Source organism: Thamnophis sirtalis, unplaced genomic scaffold (genome assembly GCF_051295495.1).
Source record: "Thamnophis sirtalis isolate CommonGarterSnake01/CBP01778 unplaced genomic scaffold, rThaSir2_p1.2 scaffold_11, whole genome shotgun sequence".
Taxonomy (NCBI): Eukaryota; Metazoa; Chordata; class Lepidosauria; order Squamata; family Natricidae; genus Thamnophis; species Thamnophis sirtalis.
Genome location: NW_028261391.1, coordinates 44,281,386 through 44,300,910, shown reverse-complemented (window position 1 = coordinate 44,300,910; position 19,525 = coordinate 44,281,386). Strand labels below are relative to the sequence as shown.

The window sequence follows — 19,525 nt, the reverse complement described above, 5'->3', positions numbered from 1 at the left end:
CCAACCTCAGAAGGATGGAAGGTATCAATCTTGAGCCGGTCAGTATCAAACTCCAGGTTGTGGGCAGAATTTGCCTGCAGTACAGCATTCTAACCACTGTTCCAGCAGGGCTCAAAATCTAGCTTTCATTTCACTGCTACTTACCCATGCAAATAAGCATTGGCAGGGATCTGATATAACCATCTTGATAAATTCTTAGAGGTAGCATTGCCACCAACCCTTACAGAATCGGGCAAGCAGTTTTGGAGACTTTGGTATGGTTCTGAATTGGTCAGCAGTTGCCTAATGCTCAAGTACCAATAGAGAATGTTGTACTTTATTGTGGGCAGGAAACCTCTGTTTCTTAATCTTCTGAGCTTTAGGGGGGAAGCATTGGAATGCTAGATCTATGGAAAATTTCAACTATTATGAATAGCAGGATGTGCTGACACTATTGTTCATACCAAACATCTAATTTCAGGACTGACAGTCAATTCAGCTGTCTCAGAATTCACTCTGGGATGTGAAACCATATTAGCTTCAAAGTTACACATCCCTGCTGAAGAGAAACAAAAATATACTAGGTTAGACCATTAGATCTCACATTCATTCATCAGAATTAAAAGGAAGAGAAAGGACCTTAGTTCATTCCTTCAAGAAGAATGTCCCATCTCTCTCCTTTGATTCCATCAAAGAGTAGGAGTTGATTTTGTGGTTACCCTGAGCTAGAAGATGGGAGAGAAAGGATCTATCAAAAAGAACCAGGCAACATTGTGATTTTAACCCAAATGCAGTGATGTGAGCAAGTATTTCAATAGCGTCACATTTCTGTTTTAAGTTGATCACACTCTGCTTCATAACTTTCCAGTAACTTTGATGAAGATCAGACAATCCTGAGGGCCATCCAGTCTCTTTCCTGAGGTAGGATCTTTTCAACATTAAAGCACTTGGACAGAATGCCTGTTGATCTCTCCTATGGAGCAGTCCATGTAAAAAAAAAAAAAAGATGGCAGCAAAAAAAGCATCTTGTGCCAGAAATCAGCTTTCGGTTCAAGATAGACTCCGAGATATGATAGCCTCTTTTGCTTCATGAGAAGGCAATTTTGCAATGAGATTCGTTAATCCTTAAAACGGATGAACATCTCTTCCCCTCATTTGTAAACACAACAAGGGTAGTTAAAGCTTAGCAAGAAAACAGGCACTTTTTCATTTTGTCAGTATCCACATATGAAAACTCTTATAGTTTATGTTAATAACTATCTTTCCTCCCCCAGCCAGAGCTGTCAGTTTGGAGTATTCTTATAATCAGTATTGTAGGTTAGAATCAATAGTCCTTTTAAAGTCCCTTGGAATGAAAGTGTGAAGGGGGAGAAGCCCACCGTTTCATCATGTTTTATCCATCCTGATTGTGTGAATAAGAAGGCTGTCAAAAGGCATTATGGAATAGGTAATCTGTCTTGTGAACATTTCTACAGATAATAACTCATTAGCTCTATTATTGGCCTTTTGGGACTATCTTAACCTCTCTTCGCAGTACCCTGTGGTATTAACACTTCTACAAAACAGATCTCAAGGTAAGCTCTTGCAAATCTTCTTGCTGGCTCCAAACCCAGAGGTGGTCTTGAACAATTGTGAGTATCCACTCTACCTACACTGATAGGCAGAAGGTACTACAAATAGGCATGTCCTAAGCTTTTCCTCCTCCTGCTGGAAGATCAGCAAGCCTCCAAGACTTTCCATGACTTCATTGAAATCACCATATGCTCAAAATTATTCTCTGAAGAGGCAGTGGATGAAATTTATCTATTTCATTATGCTTTGCAATAGAATTTAGGGCTGCAGAATTCAGGATGTGGCCTGAAATATAAGAAACCTACCCAAAACAAAACAGAAAAGCCTCCGTAAACTTGGTTATTCCTGTTTATATAAGAGAGGAGGCCCTGGGTGCATATAATTACAATTAATAATGATTACTATGAATAGTTATGATGTAATAATATCAGGAGCTATCAGGTTTGGTCCTCTCATCAGGAAAAACTCTACCTATTCACTTCAGAAACAACGAAGGAGCCATTCATAGGTATCTATAAGTCAAATGACCAGGTAGGAAGTTCAAGAGCAAATGCATCTTTCTTGTGTTCTTCCACAGCAAAACAATCCATCATACGAGGCCGGTAGCTGGTCCTGGCCTCCAGTTTAGGCACAGATTAACTCTTCATTAAATAAGTTTCCATAAACATAGGATGGTAACAGGCGCCTGGTGACAAAGACAACGTGTTCTTCTGTCGCGCTCCCAGCATTTGGCTTGAGCTAATTAAACTCATACATCAGTGTGCATTTCTAGATAGATCATTAGGGAAATGGCCATTAATTAAGTTGCCTTCCTAAACACGCACAAACATGCACTCAGAGCTTGCACCTGTGCGCGGGCAGTGAAGAAAATGTACTTGATCCTTGTAACCCCTGCTGTTCCTCTTCTGGGATTTCAGCTTTCCCCTTGGACCTTGGAAGACCTGGTTTTTATGCTCCTAGCGCTTCAGATAAAGTTGCTGAACACATTACAAAATCCTTACATGGAAAATAGTTCTGTTTAGGCTTATTTTGAACAGTTTCCCATAGCCATTGAAGAAAACTGATTAGGAACCACGATCCTATATGTCATCATATGCTATAGCTACTATAAAGCATTTCATAAGAAAAGACATACAGATTAAAAATTAATCTTAACCCCAGCCCCAAATTTCATTTTTGCATTGGTCTACTTTTCTAATACAAACCTATTCAATTTTGTGCTTGGTATTTGCATAGCTTAGCCCCTCCCAAATATTGGAGCATAATTCTCATTAATCTTAGCCACCATATCTCTCTAGATTGGGATGACTGGAGTTTGGACGCCAATATATCAGAAGAATGTCAGATAGGGAAAAATCTGCATAATTGTTATTATCTCCATTTAAATCCATACGTGATCTAGTCCCAAGTCAGCTGGTGAAGTTTCTAGTTCTGGGTGAACAAAATGACATCCAAGTACAGGTAATCCTTGATTTACGACCTCAATTGAACCCAAAATTTCTGTTGCTAAGTGAGACATTTTATGACCTTTTTGACACAGTTTAAGTGAATCACTGCTGTGTTGGTAACCTGACTGTTAACTGAATCTGATGTCCCCATTGACTTTCTTGTCAGAAGGTTGTAAAAGGTGATCACATGATCCTGAGACACTACAACCATCATAAGTATGAGTCAGTTGTCAAGCATCTGAATTTTGATCATGACCCCATGACCATGGGGATGCTGCAACGGTTGTGAAAACAGTCATAAGACACTTTTTTGAAATGACATAGTAACTTTGAACAATTGCTAAATGAACTGTTGTAAGTCAAGGACTACCTGTACACAAACCAACTAGTGAATGCTTCCTTCAGTGCTACTGAGTTCCTTGACTCAGTGGATACTGCTATTTCTTTTTCAAGTGAAACATTGAACCAAAAAGTTGGCATATAGCAAAGCAAGAGAACAGTCTCCAGCATCATTCCTATGAGCGCCTCTGTCACCTACGATTTTCAAACTTAGAAAACAAAAATGCTAGGTGGTAGCTGAGGGCTTTGTTTAGAGAAGGACCTCCTGGACGTCCAGAATAATCTCGAAGCAAAAGTAAAGCTGGGCGTGGAACAGAGTATTTTGGATTAGAAATGGAGCCAAAGGAAGTGGCGGGGATCAATCTCACATTTGTCTTTTTTTAAATTGACAGTTTGGTGACTATGGCAGCCATTTTGTAATATTGTTCATGATATGACTCAAAATTCCCAACGTGTCTACTGGACTCCAAAGGTTGCCTTTCCCTGTTTTGTTCTCAGATTTCAAGAGTTTACTTCCTGGGTTGGGGGCGGCAATTCAGCAGACACCGCCGATATGCCTGCAAAAGTCACTATTGGATGCCCATGGAAAGGCTGCAAGTATCAAGAGAGCAGCATGACACAAGAAAGGAAAATCAAGGAGAAACTCTCCATCCCCATGTTCAGACAGGATTGCATAGAAAAGCAATGGACTAAAGCGAGGCGTTCATGTGCTGCCTCCTATGTTGTTTTTGATCGCTTCCCTTGCCTCTTCAAGTCGGCTCTGATAGTGGAAGATATGGATAGGTTAAGAGGATTCAAGATTGAATCCACTTACTTCTTGAACCAAACCAAGATCAGAAACACTCTTAGGTGTCTGTTAGAATTACAAGGGACGGATATGGTTTTCAATGTCCTTGGCAGCTGAAAAAAAAATAGCGGGCGCCATTTTGTTCTTGCTGTGGACATTGATGGAAATCATCTGCATGACTCCATGCCCTGTACCTTATGATCTTTTATTATACCAGGGGTCTGCTCTTACACAGAGAATGCCGTGTGGACAAAATGCCCATTCTGAACACACACACCCCCGCTGCAACAAATTTGCCCCAAAACACAAGACTGTGATAATAATCCGCTTTTTGTAGTTGTCTTCTAGTTTTCTGGTCATGTGATTCCAAATGCTGACTGGATGAAAAGCTTCTAAAAGAATAGTGTTTAGAGCAGGGATGTGTATTCTCCAACTAGAAAGAAGGCGCTTCAAGAGGGCATGTCTGCAACTGCATATTTCCATGACTTTCATGATTTCCTAGGGTGTGGCTGATCACACTGCTATTTGTAGCCATATTTGCAGAAACCAGTAGGGTTGGTGACAGCGGATTTCTTCTGTCGGAAAGAAATTGGGATTTGCATAACATTCTAACACTATGCAATAATCCGCTAATAAATGCATGCTTTGATTTCTTGCCATTGGTCAGAGGAAAGGATAAGAAATTGCATGTGATTTTCTCAGTTGACACGTTCGCCAGGCAAATCCTGTATTTTCAAATGAGTGGCCATAGCAGAACCAAACATTTAAGTGGACCATTGTTCTGGGTTAGCAAACAGTTTCTACTCCATACTTTCTGCTGTTTTCCTAAATGATAGTTGAGCTCCTACAGAACCACATCACCAATATAATATAGATGCTTTTCCAAAAGCCACACAGTGACACGGGGTTTTCTGTCTCATTGTAGACTAGTGACATCACTCGTTCACAGAGTTGTTGTCCAAATGCAATTCCTGTATCTTTCTCGGTGACATCATGTCTGTTCAGCCAATGACGTGTGCTGATATCAACCTAGTTAAGAAATGTCACAAGATGCCAACCCACCAAATTCTTGTTCAAAGTGCAGGAGGGCAAACGGGTTCAACCAATCAAAAGCATTGACATCATAAAATTCAGGTTTGAGCTTCAGTAATGACCAAGTATTGCTTCTGGTTCCAAATGTTGTTGTTGTTGTTGTTGTTTTCTTTCTGAAGCCACTAACAAGAAAAAGCTACTGGCTTTGTCTGCATTGCTGTTTTTCCAGAGTTTGCTATTCCCAGACCAGATCCTGCATTAATACTGCAGCCAAGTGATATTCTTTTCCCCCCACAAAATCAAAGAATTTGGAACCAGACCTATCAGATATTCAGGAAGCAGCCAGAACTCCGGGGCCCATAGAGTTACACTTCAGAGTTGGAACCATGCCTTTCCTCGGCCATGTCAAACTGCAGGGTATCAAGCCAACCTCAACACTGGCATTGCCACTACTAGCAGCTGCCGCCACCAGCAGCACTAGTGCAATCTGGAGAGCAGCAGTCACCTTGGCACTCCGTTTTTGCTCGCTGCCGGAGGCGAGCACTCCAAGAAACGGCTCCCTGCTCAGGAAGATCCAGCGTGCCATTAGACAGCCGATAGCGGTCTCCACGGCGGCTCTTCGGTGCATCCCCAACGCACAAAAGTGCTCCCCGGTCCCCATCACATCTATCAAACCTTCATTTCCACTTCTTCCTTCCTGGTTTCCGAAGCTTCTTGACACGGCCCCTCCCCACTACTCGATCCCAGAAACCCACCCCTCAACCCAAAATTCCGCCCGCCAGTCTCACGTGGCTCTCGACTATGCTTTACATAGCCTCCTCCCGTCCCGCATCATTCGCCAACTGCAACTTTTCTTCCCACCCAAAGTCTCCATCTCTTTGGGAATTTGGAAAAACTTTGCTCCGGTCGGCTTGGGCACAGCAGGGCAGGAAACAGTTGTACTCACCGGGCAAATGGATCGCTGGGGCAGCTCCATGCCTACCAGCTGGCCGCAAAGCATCCGGAGCGGGCAGGCGGGCGGACTGCCCTGTTCAAGTGCGGATGCTTGTCGCGTTAGTGTCCGCTCTCCGGCCACACCGCTCGTTCGGTCTCGGCGTGCGCGAATGTGTATCTCTCCGGCTCTATCAAGTCAGCGGAGCGAGCGCCTTCTTAAGTAAAGGCTTGTGCCCGCGAGGCGACCAATCGCTGCGACCCGAGCACAGCAGGCACCCAATGGCAACGCCGGGAGGTGGAGTCGCCTGGCACTGATTTACTACCTGGAATTGCAGGGGAAGCGCGGCCAGGCAGCGCCGATCAATACGGAGCCAAACTGTGACGGGCGGTGAAGCTGGGGTCTGTGTGTATGTGTGTGTGTGTGTGTCCCCATCCGTCCGGCCGGCCGTGCATGCATGGTATTGGGGGGGGGAGCAGCTTTCAAGAGCAGGCGTGTAACCTTTACAAGGGAGCAATACTGCTCCGACGACACCAACCTTGGCCACAAAGGAGAGCAGCCTATTGAGTGGGCGTGGGTATCGCAGGGGCCACCTGTCCTGCGTCTTCTGGAAGCCAATTTTGACCGGACTATCTTCTATCCCGTTTCTTTTACGTCAAGAAAATGATCAGAGGAAAAATGCCCTGGCTGGAAAGTGGAGAGGCTGCGTGCGAGGATGAACGAAGTAAAGCCGGGGACCCTCGCATCCCAAGGATGGAAGGGCGGATGGGCTTGACAAGACAAGAGGGCTATGGCCTTGGAGGGAGCAATGCTGGCGCCTCGTCCAGTTACAACCCCCTCCTCCCCTTCCCCAACTCCCAGGCAGGACCCTCCGCTCTGTCCAAAGTCCCCGGACATTCGCTCTCGTCCCCTGTTTCCCATTGATCCTAACACCCCTCTTAGATGCCCCCCCCCGATTATCTTCACCACCCATGACCCGATGCCGTGTGTCTCCACTGCCTCACAAGTTTGGTGGAAGATGAGAAAACCTGGCTTCTTCTCTGTTAGGGAGAGACAAGGGGAAAAGGTGGAAGGCAGGACCTTGGAGTTCGCTGAAGTTTCCATTCTTCCCGTCCCAGCTACTCCGAGGTTCCCTTAAGCAACAGGCAATGTATACATTTTCATCTTGAGGGCCAGAAGGGGAGATGCCTGTCTTCTTCCTGAGTCCTTACTTCCTTTGGCAGACCCTGATATCCAGGTTCTCAGCACTGTGCCCACCATGCCCAGTAACCAAGCAATATTCAGTTCCTTTATTTTTGGCATTGCTGTTTGGGCAGCCTAAGCACATTAGTTTTGATTCTCTGTGTTGGAGAGTATATTATTCAATGTCTCTGCATCATACTGTGACATGGTTAGGTGAAGGATGCTAGAAGCACACTTCTTCTATGATTTTGCATAGTTTGCTGTTCACAAAGTAGAAATGGTCACTACTGGAAGCACACTTTCCTCTTCTAGATGGGCAACTAGTGAATAGGAACATTTTCATCTTGAGTTTTTTGAAATTGTCTCCTGATGCCAAAAAGCAGCATGCATTCCCAGAGGCCACATTGGATTAAAAGAGTGTTTGAAGGGATTCTTTGAGGCCACATATGCGGCTACTATTGAAAAACCTTCCTAACCTGGCATCACTAGATGTGTTGAATTATGGCTGCCTTTAGTTCCAGTTGATGTGGGCATTGGCTGGCTGTACTACAACTGCTGCTGCTAGAGGAACTTTGGGGAGAAGAATGAATGCCTCTCCAGAATTATGTGTCCAACCAGTGTGGTGTGAAGTCTCTTTTGAAGACCAGTGGACTTCACAGAAGAAACAAATCAATAAAGAAAATGGCCATGATATAAAAACAGGAGAACAGATCCCTGATCCTTAGGAGGTTGGTTTGGTACCTAACTCATTAATTACACTGCAGCTTCTTCTTAATCAAATATGGAGTTTAATGAGGGACAACACCCCACATCTCTAATATCAATAGCATAGCAAAATTAACTACTGCTTTTTTCCATCACATAAACCATCAGACACCTTATTATATGCCTCATGTATTATAATTTCCCACATAAACATACAAAAAGCATTTTTATGTTTGGATGATTCAAGTACAGCATAAGAATTCTTTTTCTTTTATACATTAGAAATACATTGACCAGATGTGTAAAATGTCAGTGGCTGAATATATGCAATGGAAATAGTAACAGATCATTCATTTCTGAATATTGGAAGCTTTGAGTGAAATATAACTAGTATCTCTTTTGTAATACAGTTCCATTTGCAAGTAGTCAGCTGCCAATGCTAATTTACCCAAATTTGCTTCTCTTACAAGTATGCTATGTAAATTTACAATCATAAACACCAGATAATAATATGCCCTTTCAAAGATATCCCTGCAGTTTTAACCATATGCAGAGTCACTGATCTTCCCCCACTTCTAATCTAGCCATCAGACATTTCACTCTTATATATTATGATAAAAACATGTGATTACCAAGGGGTTAGCTCATTAATCTGCTGTAGCAAAAACAATAGTATTGTAGTGTTAGCTTTATTTAATTGACTATAGTCCACTTCATCAGATGCACGACTCTAGAGAAATAAAACTGTATGTCATGCTGTTACATGCAGAGACATAATAATTAAGAATAGATTTCTGATAACATGTATCTAACAAAGTAGACATTATGAGAAACCTTATGTTGTAGTATGGTAGTCCTGAAAATGTTAGAAGGTTTCTTGTTATCAATATCCATGAAATCTGTATGAATTTTGGATGTCTTAATGTTTTCTCCTTCAAATTTTCCTAAAATCAGGAAGATAGCAGCTTTCGATACCATCGACCATGGTATCCTTCTGCGACGACTGCGGGAGGTGGGGGTGGGAGGCACTGTTTTGCGGTGGTTCTCCTCTTACCTCTCAGACAGGTCGCAGTCGGTGTTAGTTGGAGGGCAGAGATCGACCCCTAGGCCCCTAACATATGGGGTGCCGCAGGGTTTGGTCTTGTCCCCCCTACTTTTTAACATCTACATGAAACCGCTGGGCGAGATCATTCGGCGGCACGGGATAAAATACCACCAGTATGCGGACGATACTCAGTTGTATCTGTCCGCCCCGTGCCAACTCAATGAAGCGGTGGACGTGATGAACCAGGGCCTTGAAGCTGCTAGGGACTGGATGAGGGTTAACAAGCTTGTGCTCAACCCAGATAAGACCGAGTGGCTGTTGTGTTTCCCTCCCACTAATTCGGCAAGTATTCCATCTCTCAGGCTGGGGGGTCAAATATTACGCCCCTCAGACAGGGTCCGCAACTTGGGAGTCCTCCTGGACCCACAGCTGACTTTTGAACACCATCTGTCAGCTGTGACCAGGGGGGCATTTGCCCAGGTTCGCCTGGTGCACCAGTTGCGCCCCTACCTGAACCGGGAGGCTCTCACAACAGTCACTCGGGCCCTTGTGACCTCTAGGCTGGAGTACTGCAATGTGCTCTACATGGGGCTGCCCTTGAAGAGTATCCGGCGACTTCAGCTAGTCCAGAATGTGGCCGCGCGAGCGATTGTGGGTGCACCTCGCTTCACCCACATAACACCTATCCTCCGCGAGCTGCACTGGCTTCCGGTCGATCTCCGGGTACGCTTCAAGGTGCTACTTACCACCTTCAAAGCCCTTCATGGTATTGGATCTGGGTACTTGAGAGACCGCCTACTGCCAATTACCTCCACCCGACCAATTAGATCCCATAGATTAGGCCTCCTCCGAGTCCCATCTGCCGGTCAATGTCGACTGACAACTACTCGGAGGAGAGCCTTCTCGGTGGCAGCTCCGACCCTATGGAACGATCTCCCCGTGGAGATTCGTACCCTCACCACCCTCCAGACCTTCCGCACAGCCCTTAGAACCTGGCTATCCCGTCAGGCCTGGGATTAAAGACTGTAACCAACCCGAATAGTATGAATGTCATGCTTTTAATGATGTATTGTCTTATGCGTCAATTGTTTGTTTCCCTCCCTTCGAGTTGTAAGCCGCCCTGAGTCCCCCCAGGGAAAAGGGCGGCATATAAATAAATTACTCTAAACTCTAAACTCTAAGATTTTAATGATCTAGTTGAATTAGAACAGGGATCCCCAAACTTAGCAAATTTAAGACTTCTGGACTTCAACTCCCAGTTCTGGGAGTTGAAGTCCAGAAGTGTTAAAGTTGCCAAGTTTGAAGACCTCTGGATTAGAATAACCATTAATACAACTGTTGGTGGAAACTAAAGCCTGAAAATTGCGTAAACTCAGCTATGGTTGATATTCAATGGTGGCCAAATGGAAATGTTTGCTTCTCATATTTTCTGTCCTTATAAGCTGAATTGCAAGCATAATGGACTACTCTCTTTTAGCAGAGCTACTAGAGAACAGAATTTTTCCCTAGTATGTCAAACAGCTGATTTTGCGGGGCAAATTTATGAACTCCTTCCTCTCAGCTAGCTAGAATACAAACACAGGGATGATTCTTGAGAAATTTTGGGCTGTTTTATACCAGGTAGAATTTCTTACAAAAATGTAGAGGGGGTTGAGAGATGGGATACATGCACATATGAAAACAGATGCCCCTGTAAGGGAACAGGCCATACTTACACTGGCCAAATAGGCATATCTGCTGAACTGCCCAATGCATTTTTATCATCTCTTACCTAATAACTATTTCCAAATAGAAAAAGGCATTTGTTAAAAGTTGTGGTTCGCATAGCACCTTATTTGCTTTGAAAGCAGAAAAGGTGATTGGTTTAAAGCCTTGAGAGAATACCCTTATGGAACACAGCTGGCACCATATACAACTTGTAGGAATAATTGAACTCATCTATGATGGGAAAGACTTGACTATACAAGTTCAGAACATCATTTCCACCACCTACCCAATTCTCCACATATGAATGCAAGTAGGAAGTCAGTTTGGTGTAGTGGTTAAGGCAACAGGCTGAAAAGCAGCAATGAGTTCTAAACCCACATTAAGCAGAGCCAATTTGGTGACCTTGATCTAATCTTTCTCTCAGCCCTAGGAAGAAGGCCATGGCAAACCACTTATGAAAAACCTTGCCAAGAAAATTGCAGGGACTTGCTCAGGCATGATTGAATGGAATTAAAAAAGGAACAACAAAACTAGTGCATTAGCAATAAATGTTTTGCCCTAGGTTATTTTTTCCCCAAAGTTAAGGATAACACATCAGTTCAAAGGCAACTCCAGATCTCTGTTAATCAATGCCAACTGTGTTCAAGAGCTGAGCTGAATTATTTCTCTCTCAGTTATGGTATATTTGAAACTATCATCACCACCACTGCCACCATTATCACCATCATCTCTATATCTGTATAGCCCATTTCCCTGACTCAAGACACCTCCCAGATCAGGTCTTTCAAGAATAAAATGGCTTAGAACCCTCCCAAGTCTTCTCATGAGGAGCCATGGTGGTGCAGTGGTTAGAATGCATTACTTATCTGTTCTGCCCCCCTCTGTCCGGTAATGAACGCAGACACAGGCTTAGCTGTTTGCCACTCTTTATTCACAGCAATTATAATCCTGTTGGCTGAAAGCCCAGACACGATTCACTGGCAAGATGTTGGCAGCAACCCAGACTCCAACAGACACGGGAACACAAGGCAGACCAGACAAGGAGTTCTCCAGATTATTACAGTTGTGTCCTGCAAAAGGACTCCTCCCAAAGTCTCTTCTTATATACTGTCTTGGGAGGGGCCAAGCCACAAACACCTGGGCTTGATTATCTCTTATGAGTCAGTCTCTGTAATTGCTGCCTCTGTTTCTCCACCCTCCATTGCCTGGCGTCAGGGACAAACTCTCTTTGATCTTCCCCACTGCTCCATGCCGCAGGTGCCTCCTGGTGGCCAACCAGCCTCTCTGGTCCCTGCTCTGAGTCGGAACCCTGCCCAGGGTCCTCCACATCTTCCATAGCAAACTCATAGGGGTCCTCACTATCGGAGTCCATCGGCAGCTCCAATGGCTCCTGCTGGGTCACAACACTTATCAATAGCACTTAGACTTATATACTGTGTCACAGTGCTTTAAGCCCACTCTAAGCAGTTTACAGAGTCAGCATATTGCCCCCAACAATCTGGGTCCTCATTTTACCAACCTCATAAGGATAGATGGTTGAGTCAACCTTGAGCCTGGTGTGAAAATGTTGGCAGCTGGTGATCAGCAGAAGTAGCCTACAGTTCTGCACTCTAACCACTGTCGGCTGTGACCAGGGGGGGCTTTGCCCAGGTTCACCTGGTGCACCAATTGCGGCCCTATTTGGACCGGGAGGCACTTCAGACAGTCACTCATGCCCTTGTCATTTCAAGACTGGATTACTGTAATGCGCTCTACTTGGGGCTGCCGCTGAAAAGTTTTCGGAGACTGCAATTAGTCCAGAATGCAGCCGCGCGAGCGATACTGGGTGTGCCAAGGTACACCCACATCATACCTATCCTCCGCGAGCTGCACTGGCTGCCCATTGGTCTCCGAACACGATTCAAGGTGCTGGTTATCACCTTTAAAGCCCTACATGGCCTAGGACCTGGGTACCTACGAGACCATCTTCTGCCACATACCTCCCTTAGACCAATAAGATTGCACAGGATGGACCTTCTCCGGGTGCCTTCGGCGGGACAATGCCGGCTGGCGGCGCCTAGGAGTAGGGTCTTCTCTGTTGCCACTCCGGCCATATGGAATGAGCTGCCCCCTGAAATTCAGGCCCTCCCCACTCTCATGGCCTTTCGCAAAGCCATTAAAACCTGGCTTTTCCGGCAGGCCTTCTGATTGGGTGTTTGTTGCGTTCTTTTTTAACTTCGTGTGTCCTATTGTTTTTAGTTCCTTTAATTTCTTTTTTATTTCTGTAAGCCACCCGGAGTCCTTCAGGATTGGGCGGTATAGAAATTTAATAAATTCAATTCAATTCAATTCACTGCTCCACTGCAGGCTACTTCTGCTGACTGCCAGTTGCCAGCAGTTCAGCAGTTCAGTTCTCACTGACACATGGTTGACTCAGCCTTCCATCCTTCTGAGGTTGGTACAATGAGAACCAAGATTGTTGGGGGCAATATGCTGACTCTGTAAACTGCTTAGAGAGAGCTGTAAAGCACTGTGAAGTGGTATTTGGAACGAACTCCCTGTGGAGATTCGTACCCTCACCACCGTCCAGGCCTTCCGCACAGCCTTGAAGAACTGGCTAGCCCGTCAGGCCTGGGGACAAGGATAGTTGCCCCTCCCGAATGATGAATGTATGTTGCTTATTACTTTTATTATATGTGTCTATGTCATTGTTGTATTTCCCCTCCCTGATTTTATGTGAGCCGCCCTGAGTCCCCTCAGGGAAAAGGGCGGCCTATAAATGTTAATAAAATCAAAATCAAATCAAATCAAAATCAAATATATAAGTCTAAGTGCTATGGCTATTGCTATAAGATAGCTGTTTGGTTGGGAAGGTTGTATACTACTAGATAAATGTTTGAAAAATGAAGAAAGGGTATTATTGAGATAATATACAAATGGTTATTTTCATTCTCCTTTTATGTGGACTTGGATAGGAGAAGCATTTATGATGCTATCAAACTGATGGCAAGAGAAGATAGAGCATTTGTTGCTATTGTAGTTGTTCCAAGCATTTTGTGGTTGGCAACAGGTTTTAAGGTACTCATAGAAAATCTTCTGAGGATGGAGGAATAGAAGCAGTTGGTGGTGCGGAAGAGCCCTACAGACTGTGATTTTCATCAATCTCATTTTCATATTCTGCTATTTTCATCTCTACTTCATTTGAGTATATTGAACAGGGGTATTTCTTATATGTTGGCTCTTATTACTTTTCAGTCAAAGGATGTGGTCAGTGGATGAGAGGCTTACAATATATGGATATTTTGGGGACACTTAAGGAGACTTAGAAAGGGCTTGAATATAATGGAATGGGGCAAAAAGAAAAATGTGACACAAGCACAAATCTGGAAGTGCACAAGCTTTTGTGGCGTGAATGACTCTTCTCACAGTCAAATCACAGAAAGAATAAATCAAAGATTGTGTATTTTCTTTCACTAACTTTGGTTAGTAGACATGGAGTTAGGTGAATCCCTCAACTTCAGGTCATTATTCTAACAAGAGTAAATATTTAAATCTTCAAAATATGCCCCAAATGTGGGAGGAGCATTTTAGCCCTATTGATTCCAGTGTTATATACATAGTTTCTTCTGCTAATTTCTTCGGTCTTCTGTTAAAAAAAGCTATTTTTTAAATTTATCAGCAGTGAGATCTGTGACCTTGAAAAAAAAAAAGGAGTCATGTTATTTTGCTGTCTATAAATGAAATACAAAACTGCATTGGAGGGGGCATATTTCTTAAAGCACTTCCAAATAAGTAAAATAAGTAAAAACTAAAGTTAATTCAAAATTTGCATCACTGGAATGCAGCCCTTAATTTCACACATAAAGTCCAGTATAGCCCCTAATCCACCAGACTTACTCTGATTTCCTGTCCTTGTTCTCTATGGCACTTTAAAAAATACTTGGACAGTGATACCTTGTGTCTGCTCAATCTTCTTTTCTAATAATTGACTATCTGAAGTTCTGGATAGCCTGAAAGTTCTTTCACCCTGTCATGGGGTATGTCATCAAGTCCCTGTATCATCTTCATTGCCTTCCTCTGAACTTGCTTTTATTTATCAATATCCTTCTGGAACTGTAGTATCCAGAATCATAAACAATATTCTGGCATGGTCTCATCCATGCAGAATAGAGGAGAATGAGGGCTTCTCTTTCTTTGATACAAATCATCTTCTAATTCAACCTAGGACTGTATTAGCCTTTCTAGCAGCTGTCTCACACTTCCAATTCATGCTCACTTTGTTGTCCTTAACCATATCCAAATCCTTCTCAGAATAGTGCTTCCAAGCCATGAATCTTCATCTTATATGTGTGTGCTAGAGTTTGCCCTCTCTAATTGTAATAGCTTAGACGTCTCCCTGTTGAAGGACATCTTATTCCTCTTATCTCAGTCTTCCAGCCTATCCAAATGAGATTGCCATCTTGATCTGTCATCCTGGATATTGGCCAGATTTCCCAATTGTGTGTCATCCACAAATTGGATAAGCAGCCCATGAATTTTGTTATCTAAGTTGTCAATAAAAAAATTGATTAATACTGGACCTAAGACATAACCTTGCAGGATCATACTGGATATTGCTGTCCAACCTGATGTAATCCGTTTGAGTGTGGTTAGTCAACCAACTGTAGAGTCATCACAACCACAATTTAACAACTTGTAAATGAGAATGTCATGTGGAATTCTGTCAAAGGTTTCGCTGAAATTGAGGAACATCCCATGCAAAACATTTCTCTAGTTCACTAAAGTACTTTTTTTTAAAAGAAGGAGATGGATGACAGATCCATGCTGACTCTTGGGAATCAAGCATTGTCTTCAGGATGTTTACAAATGGCTTCTTTTATAAATTGTTCTAATATAATTTCCTATTTCTTCTCCAATTCAGGTATAATCTAACATTCTGAATCCTCTTGTAAACTGGTCAAGGAATATGTCCAATGCTACCGTATCCCTATACAGAAATTAGCAAACTGCTCTCATGCAGGTATTTATTTTAAAGCTACTTGGACCAAAAAGAGGCCACAGAAATTGTTCTTGGCTCTCAGGTAGGGCCCAGTGACTTATAAACACATTTTTACTGAATTAGGAGCATTGCTGAGCAAATGATACAGGGTCTGGGATCTGGTGAAGGATGCCCTGAAAAGCATCTTGCTTGGGTTCTAAATTCACATTAAAGATGTAGAAGAATAAACAGTGCTAATGATATTGGCAGTTTATACTAAATTGGGAGGTGTCAGAATAGCAGAGAGTACAGCAAGGAGAGAGAGAGAGAGAGGAGTGACGATAGAAAGTGTAGCAAATGTCGGAGGGCAGTAAATGGAAATGCGTGACTTTTGTGAAGGCATTGAGACAATGGAGGTGCGGACCAGGGAGCTGGGAACAATGAACAGGATATTAGAGTTGAGCTGGCAGGCAGATATGGCCATGAAAGGCCTGGTAGAGCCTGATGGAAAGGTAGTGTGAGTGGTGGGGAGGGTGAGGGTTTGTATTTTGTGTTGTGCTGTCAGACCAAATATGGCAAGTGTATTGAAAGGCTGCATACATCAACACCGACAAATTGTAAGAACTGTAGAGATGTTAGGAGCTTTGTATGATTTAATTGTGACTCAAAAATGAAAACACCGTGGAATGGCAGCTGGGACTTGCAGTTTCCTCTTAAACGCGTTCTCACTTCATCACATTATGGCAGTGGAAAAGATTCTTCAAAGTATAAATATTAAGTTGGCGATAGTTTGTCAATTTAAATTGCTCCGCTATTTTCTTTCTGTAAGTGCAAATTAGTGCAATGAATATTCCAAGCTTGTGATATTTCAGACATTATTTTGCTCAAAACAGGACCATTTGTCCAAAATTGAAAATGACTTCACCTTACCAATTTATCTTATGATTTTAAAATAAAGTGACCTAATAATCATTTCTGTGCTGGGTTTTTAAAAAAACACACCAAAAAGTCACTTGTTCTAAAAATCAGTGTTTCTCAACTTTGGCAACTTGAAGATGTCCGGACTTCAGCTCCCAGAATTCCCCAGCCAAGTCCGGACATCTTCAAGTGAGAAACACTGTTCTAAATGTTGCATTTCATACTTTGAATAAACTGAAGGTTTGGGTACTAGAGAATGACACAAGTCAAGAGAAATCTCAGCTTGAACAGAAAAGGAGCAAACAAACATTCCCTTTTGGATTAGCTTGTTATTTTATCTCTCTGTCCCAAGATGCAAAAGACATATTAGAAATCCAAGCTTCAGGCTACTCCAAATGTGCTGAACCAACTCCCATCAGTCCCAGCTGATTGGCCATGGCAAGGGACTAGAAGAGCTGTAGTCCAAAACATCTGGAGGGTGCTACATTGCCTGCCTCCCCCTTTTTTTAAACAAGATGATATACTTCTGCATTGTATCAATATAGTCCAGATGTTCTTCATAGTGAGAGATTCAAAAGAGGCATTGGACTGTTGAAAGAAATGTCCTTCTGGGTTCGGCTCCAAGTGGTGAAAAAGACACTGGAGACATGGAGGCTGCTTGGAAAGATGGTTTTAATGGTGGGCAGGACCACATGGCTTGAATCCTGATCAGAAAAGGTGATCACATGCTTCAATGTTGGTGGAGAAGAAGAGAAGGGAAGGAAGGACTGAGATGCTGAGTCCCTGGTTTTATGCCCTCTCTGACCTTTGATCTTGAGCTTGTATTCTGATTGGTTGTCAGACTCCCATGGGGCAATGCAGGGGCAACTCTCTAGGCTGCGTTTTGAATCCAGGTTTGGTTGAGTTCTCAGATGCCATGTGGTGAGTTGGGTAAAGTGCCAATATTATCATGCCTTAATCCCATCCCCATGGAGCTGAAGTGGAGAACTCTTTATTATGTAAAGGGACTAGCTTGGCCTTCTTCATGGCCCATTGACAAAGTGGGGATGGGCAGGAAGCTACAGGGAGCTATTCTGTCTTTTGAAACATGTTTCTTCCTTTTCATATCCAGAGAAATATTCTGCCTTTTCAATATTTCCTAGGATATTTCATTTTTCTGGGAGAGGGCTGGGTGATAACTTCCTATTTCCTATTGCTATTTCCCCCATAATGCACATTAATATTAAACTGCATAACATGTTTTCTTCTCTCTTCCCAGAATGTCTTATTTTTAATGTTTTCCAGTTACTGTATTGCACAGATGTTCTTGAACAAGAAAAGCTACTCAGAAAGACATATAACCCATGGAAGAAGGTTATGCATATAGTTTGCATTAATACCAGTAACATTCATGATCAAGAGGAGAAAGAGACCTAACTGAAGTTTCCCAAAATCGCTATCAAAGAGACTTTCCTCTCAACGAATCCAGAACCTCGCTGTGTGTATAGGAGGCTGGGTACTTTGCCAGTACTCTTCGATTTCTCCTGCTTTTGTTCTGTTGACATGGCACACCTTGACCAAGGTTTAGGTAACCAGCTCTATCACAGTACAGGATTTCCCCCCCAATCAGCTAAAAGGGTATCATCCAGGATAGGTGCTTCTTAGATAGGTCTGCAGCACAATGAGAAATCATGTTCACTAAATGTATCTCTTTTTAGCAACTATTATAGGCTTGCTCTCTCCACTAATGCTACCCCAGCTTGCTTCTCTTCCATCTTATTCTTCTGCTTTCCCCGCCATGCTGCCCATTCCTCATGACTTGTCTCCCCATTGTTCCCTTGGTGGGCTATGCCTTGGGGAGCTATTTGAAATCTTCCTGTCGCCACTCACCAGGACATTGCTCAAAATGTGAATTATTCATTCTCACTAAAAGCCCTTTTTGCTGTCTTGCTTTTCTCGAGTATTTGCTATTGCTGTGTAACCGGAGCTACTGCCATACAGTCCCTTTTTCTGTGGTCACCTCCCCACCAGCTAACAGTCATGAGGAGGGGGCTGGGAGTATCTGGCCAGGCACCAAGGTGTGCATTTGCCTAGTTAACTTCAAGGTGATTGTTGACTTCCCAGGAATTTTAGAGACAGCAACAAAAAACCCTATCTCTCAGGAAGGCATAGGTCATTAAATGGAATGCCTTTTCCATGATGGGCACCATCATGTTGGATTTTCCTCAAAAGTTCCAAAGTGTTTCTTTTTGTTGATCTAATGAAGAATAGTACTACTAAAGAACTGCCGACGTGGGCTTGTCAAAAACAGATCATGCCAGACAAACATTATTGCACTCTTTGACAAAGTGACTAAATTAGTGGACCACTGAAATGCTATAGACATCTGTATACTTAATAAGGCATTTGACAAAATGGACCATAGTGTACTTCCTGGCAAGATAGAAAAAAGTGGGATAGACTGCATCACCAATAGATGGATTCATAATTGGCTAACCAGCTCTATTCAGTAGAATTACATTTACATAGAGGGAAGCATGCAGTGGGGTGTCCCAAGAGTCTGTCTTAGGCCCAGTATTCTTCAACATTTTCATAAACAATTTATACGAGGGGAGAGAAAGAGAAGTCATCAGATTTGCAGATGACACCAAACTGGGGGGAATAGTCAATACTTTGGAAGATAGGCTCAAGATCCAGAAGGATCTTGACAGACTTGAGCACTGGACCCTATAAAAATGCAATTTAGTGGTGAGAAAATAAGGCTTTACACTTAGGCAAGGATAAAACAAATGCACAGGTATAGAATAGGTGGTACCTAGTTCAACAGGAGTAACTGAGGGGGTTCTAACAATCCTAGTGGACAACCATGTAAGTATGAGCCAGCAGTGTTCTACAGATGCCAAAAAGACCAATGCAGTCCTTGGTCTGCAGAGGGATTGGAACA

At 43.1% G+C, this 19,525-nt stretch overlaps 1 protein-coding gene across 2 annotated transcripts in view; it reads right to left on the bottom strand.

The window, feature by feature from the left end:
• Positions 1–6,296, bottom strand: part of CRTAC1 (cartilage acidic protein 1) — a 36,745-nt gene extending 30,449 nt beyond the window's left edge. For both annotated transcript variants that reach the window (XM_014076487.2, XM_014076486.2), the window contains exon 1: positions 6,104–6,296. In XM_014076487.2, coding sequence (XP_013931962.2) covers positions 6,104–6,157 — 54 coding nt within the window. In that variant the 5' untranslated portion in view covers positions 6,158–6,296. The remainder of the gene's footprint in view (positions 1–6,103) is intronic.
• Between the last annotated feature and the right edge of the window lie 13,229 nt (positions 6,297–19,525).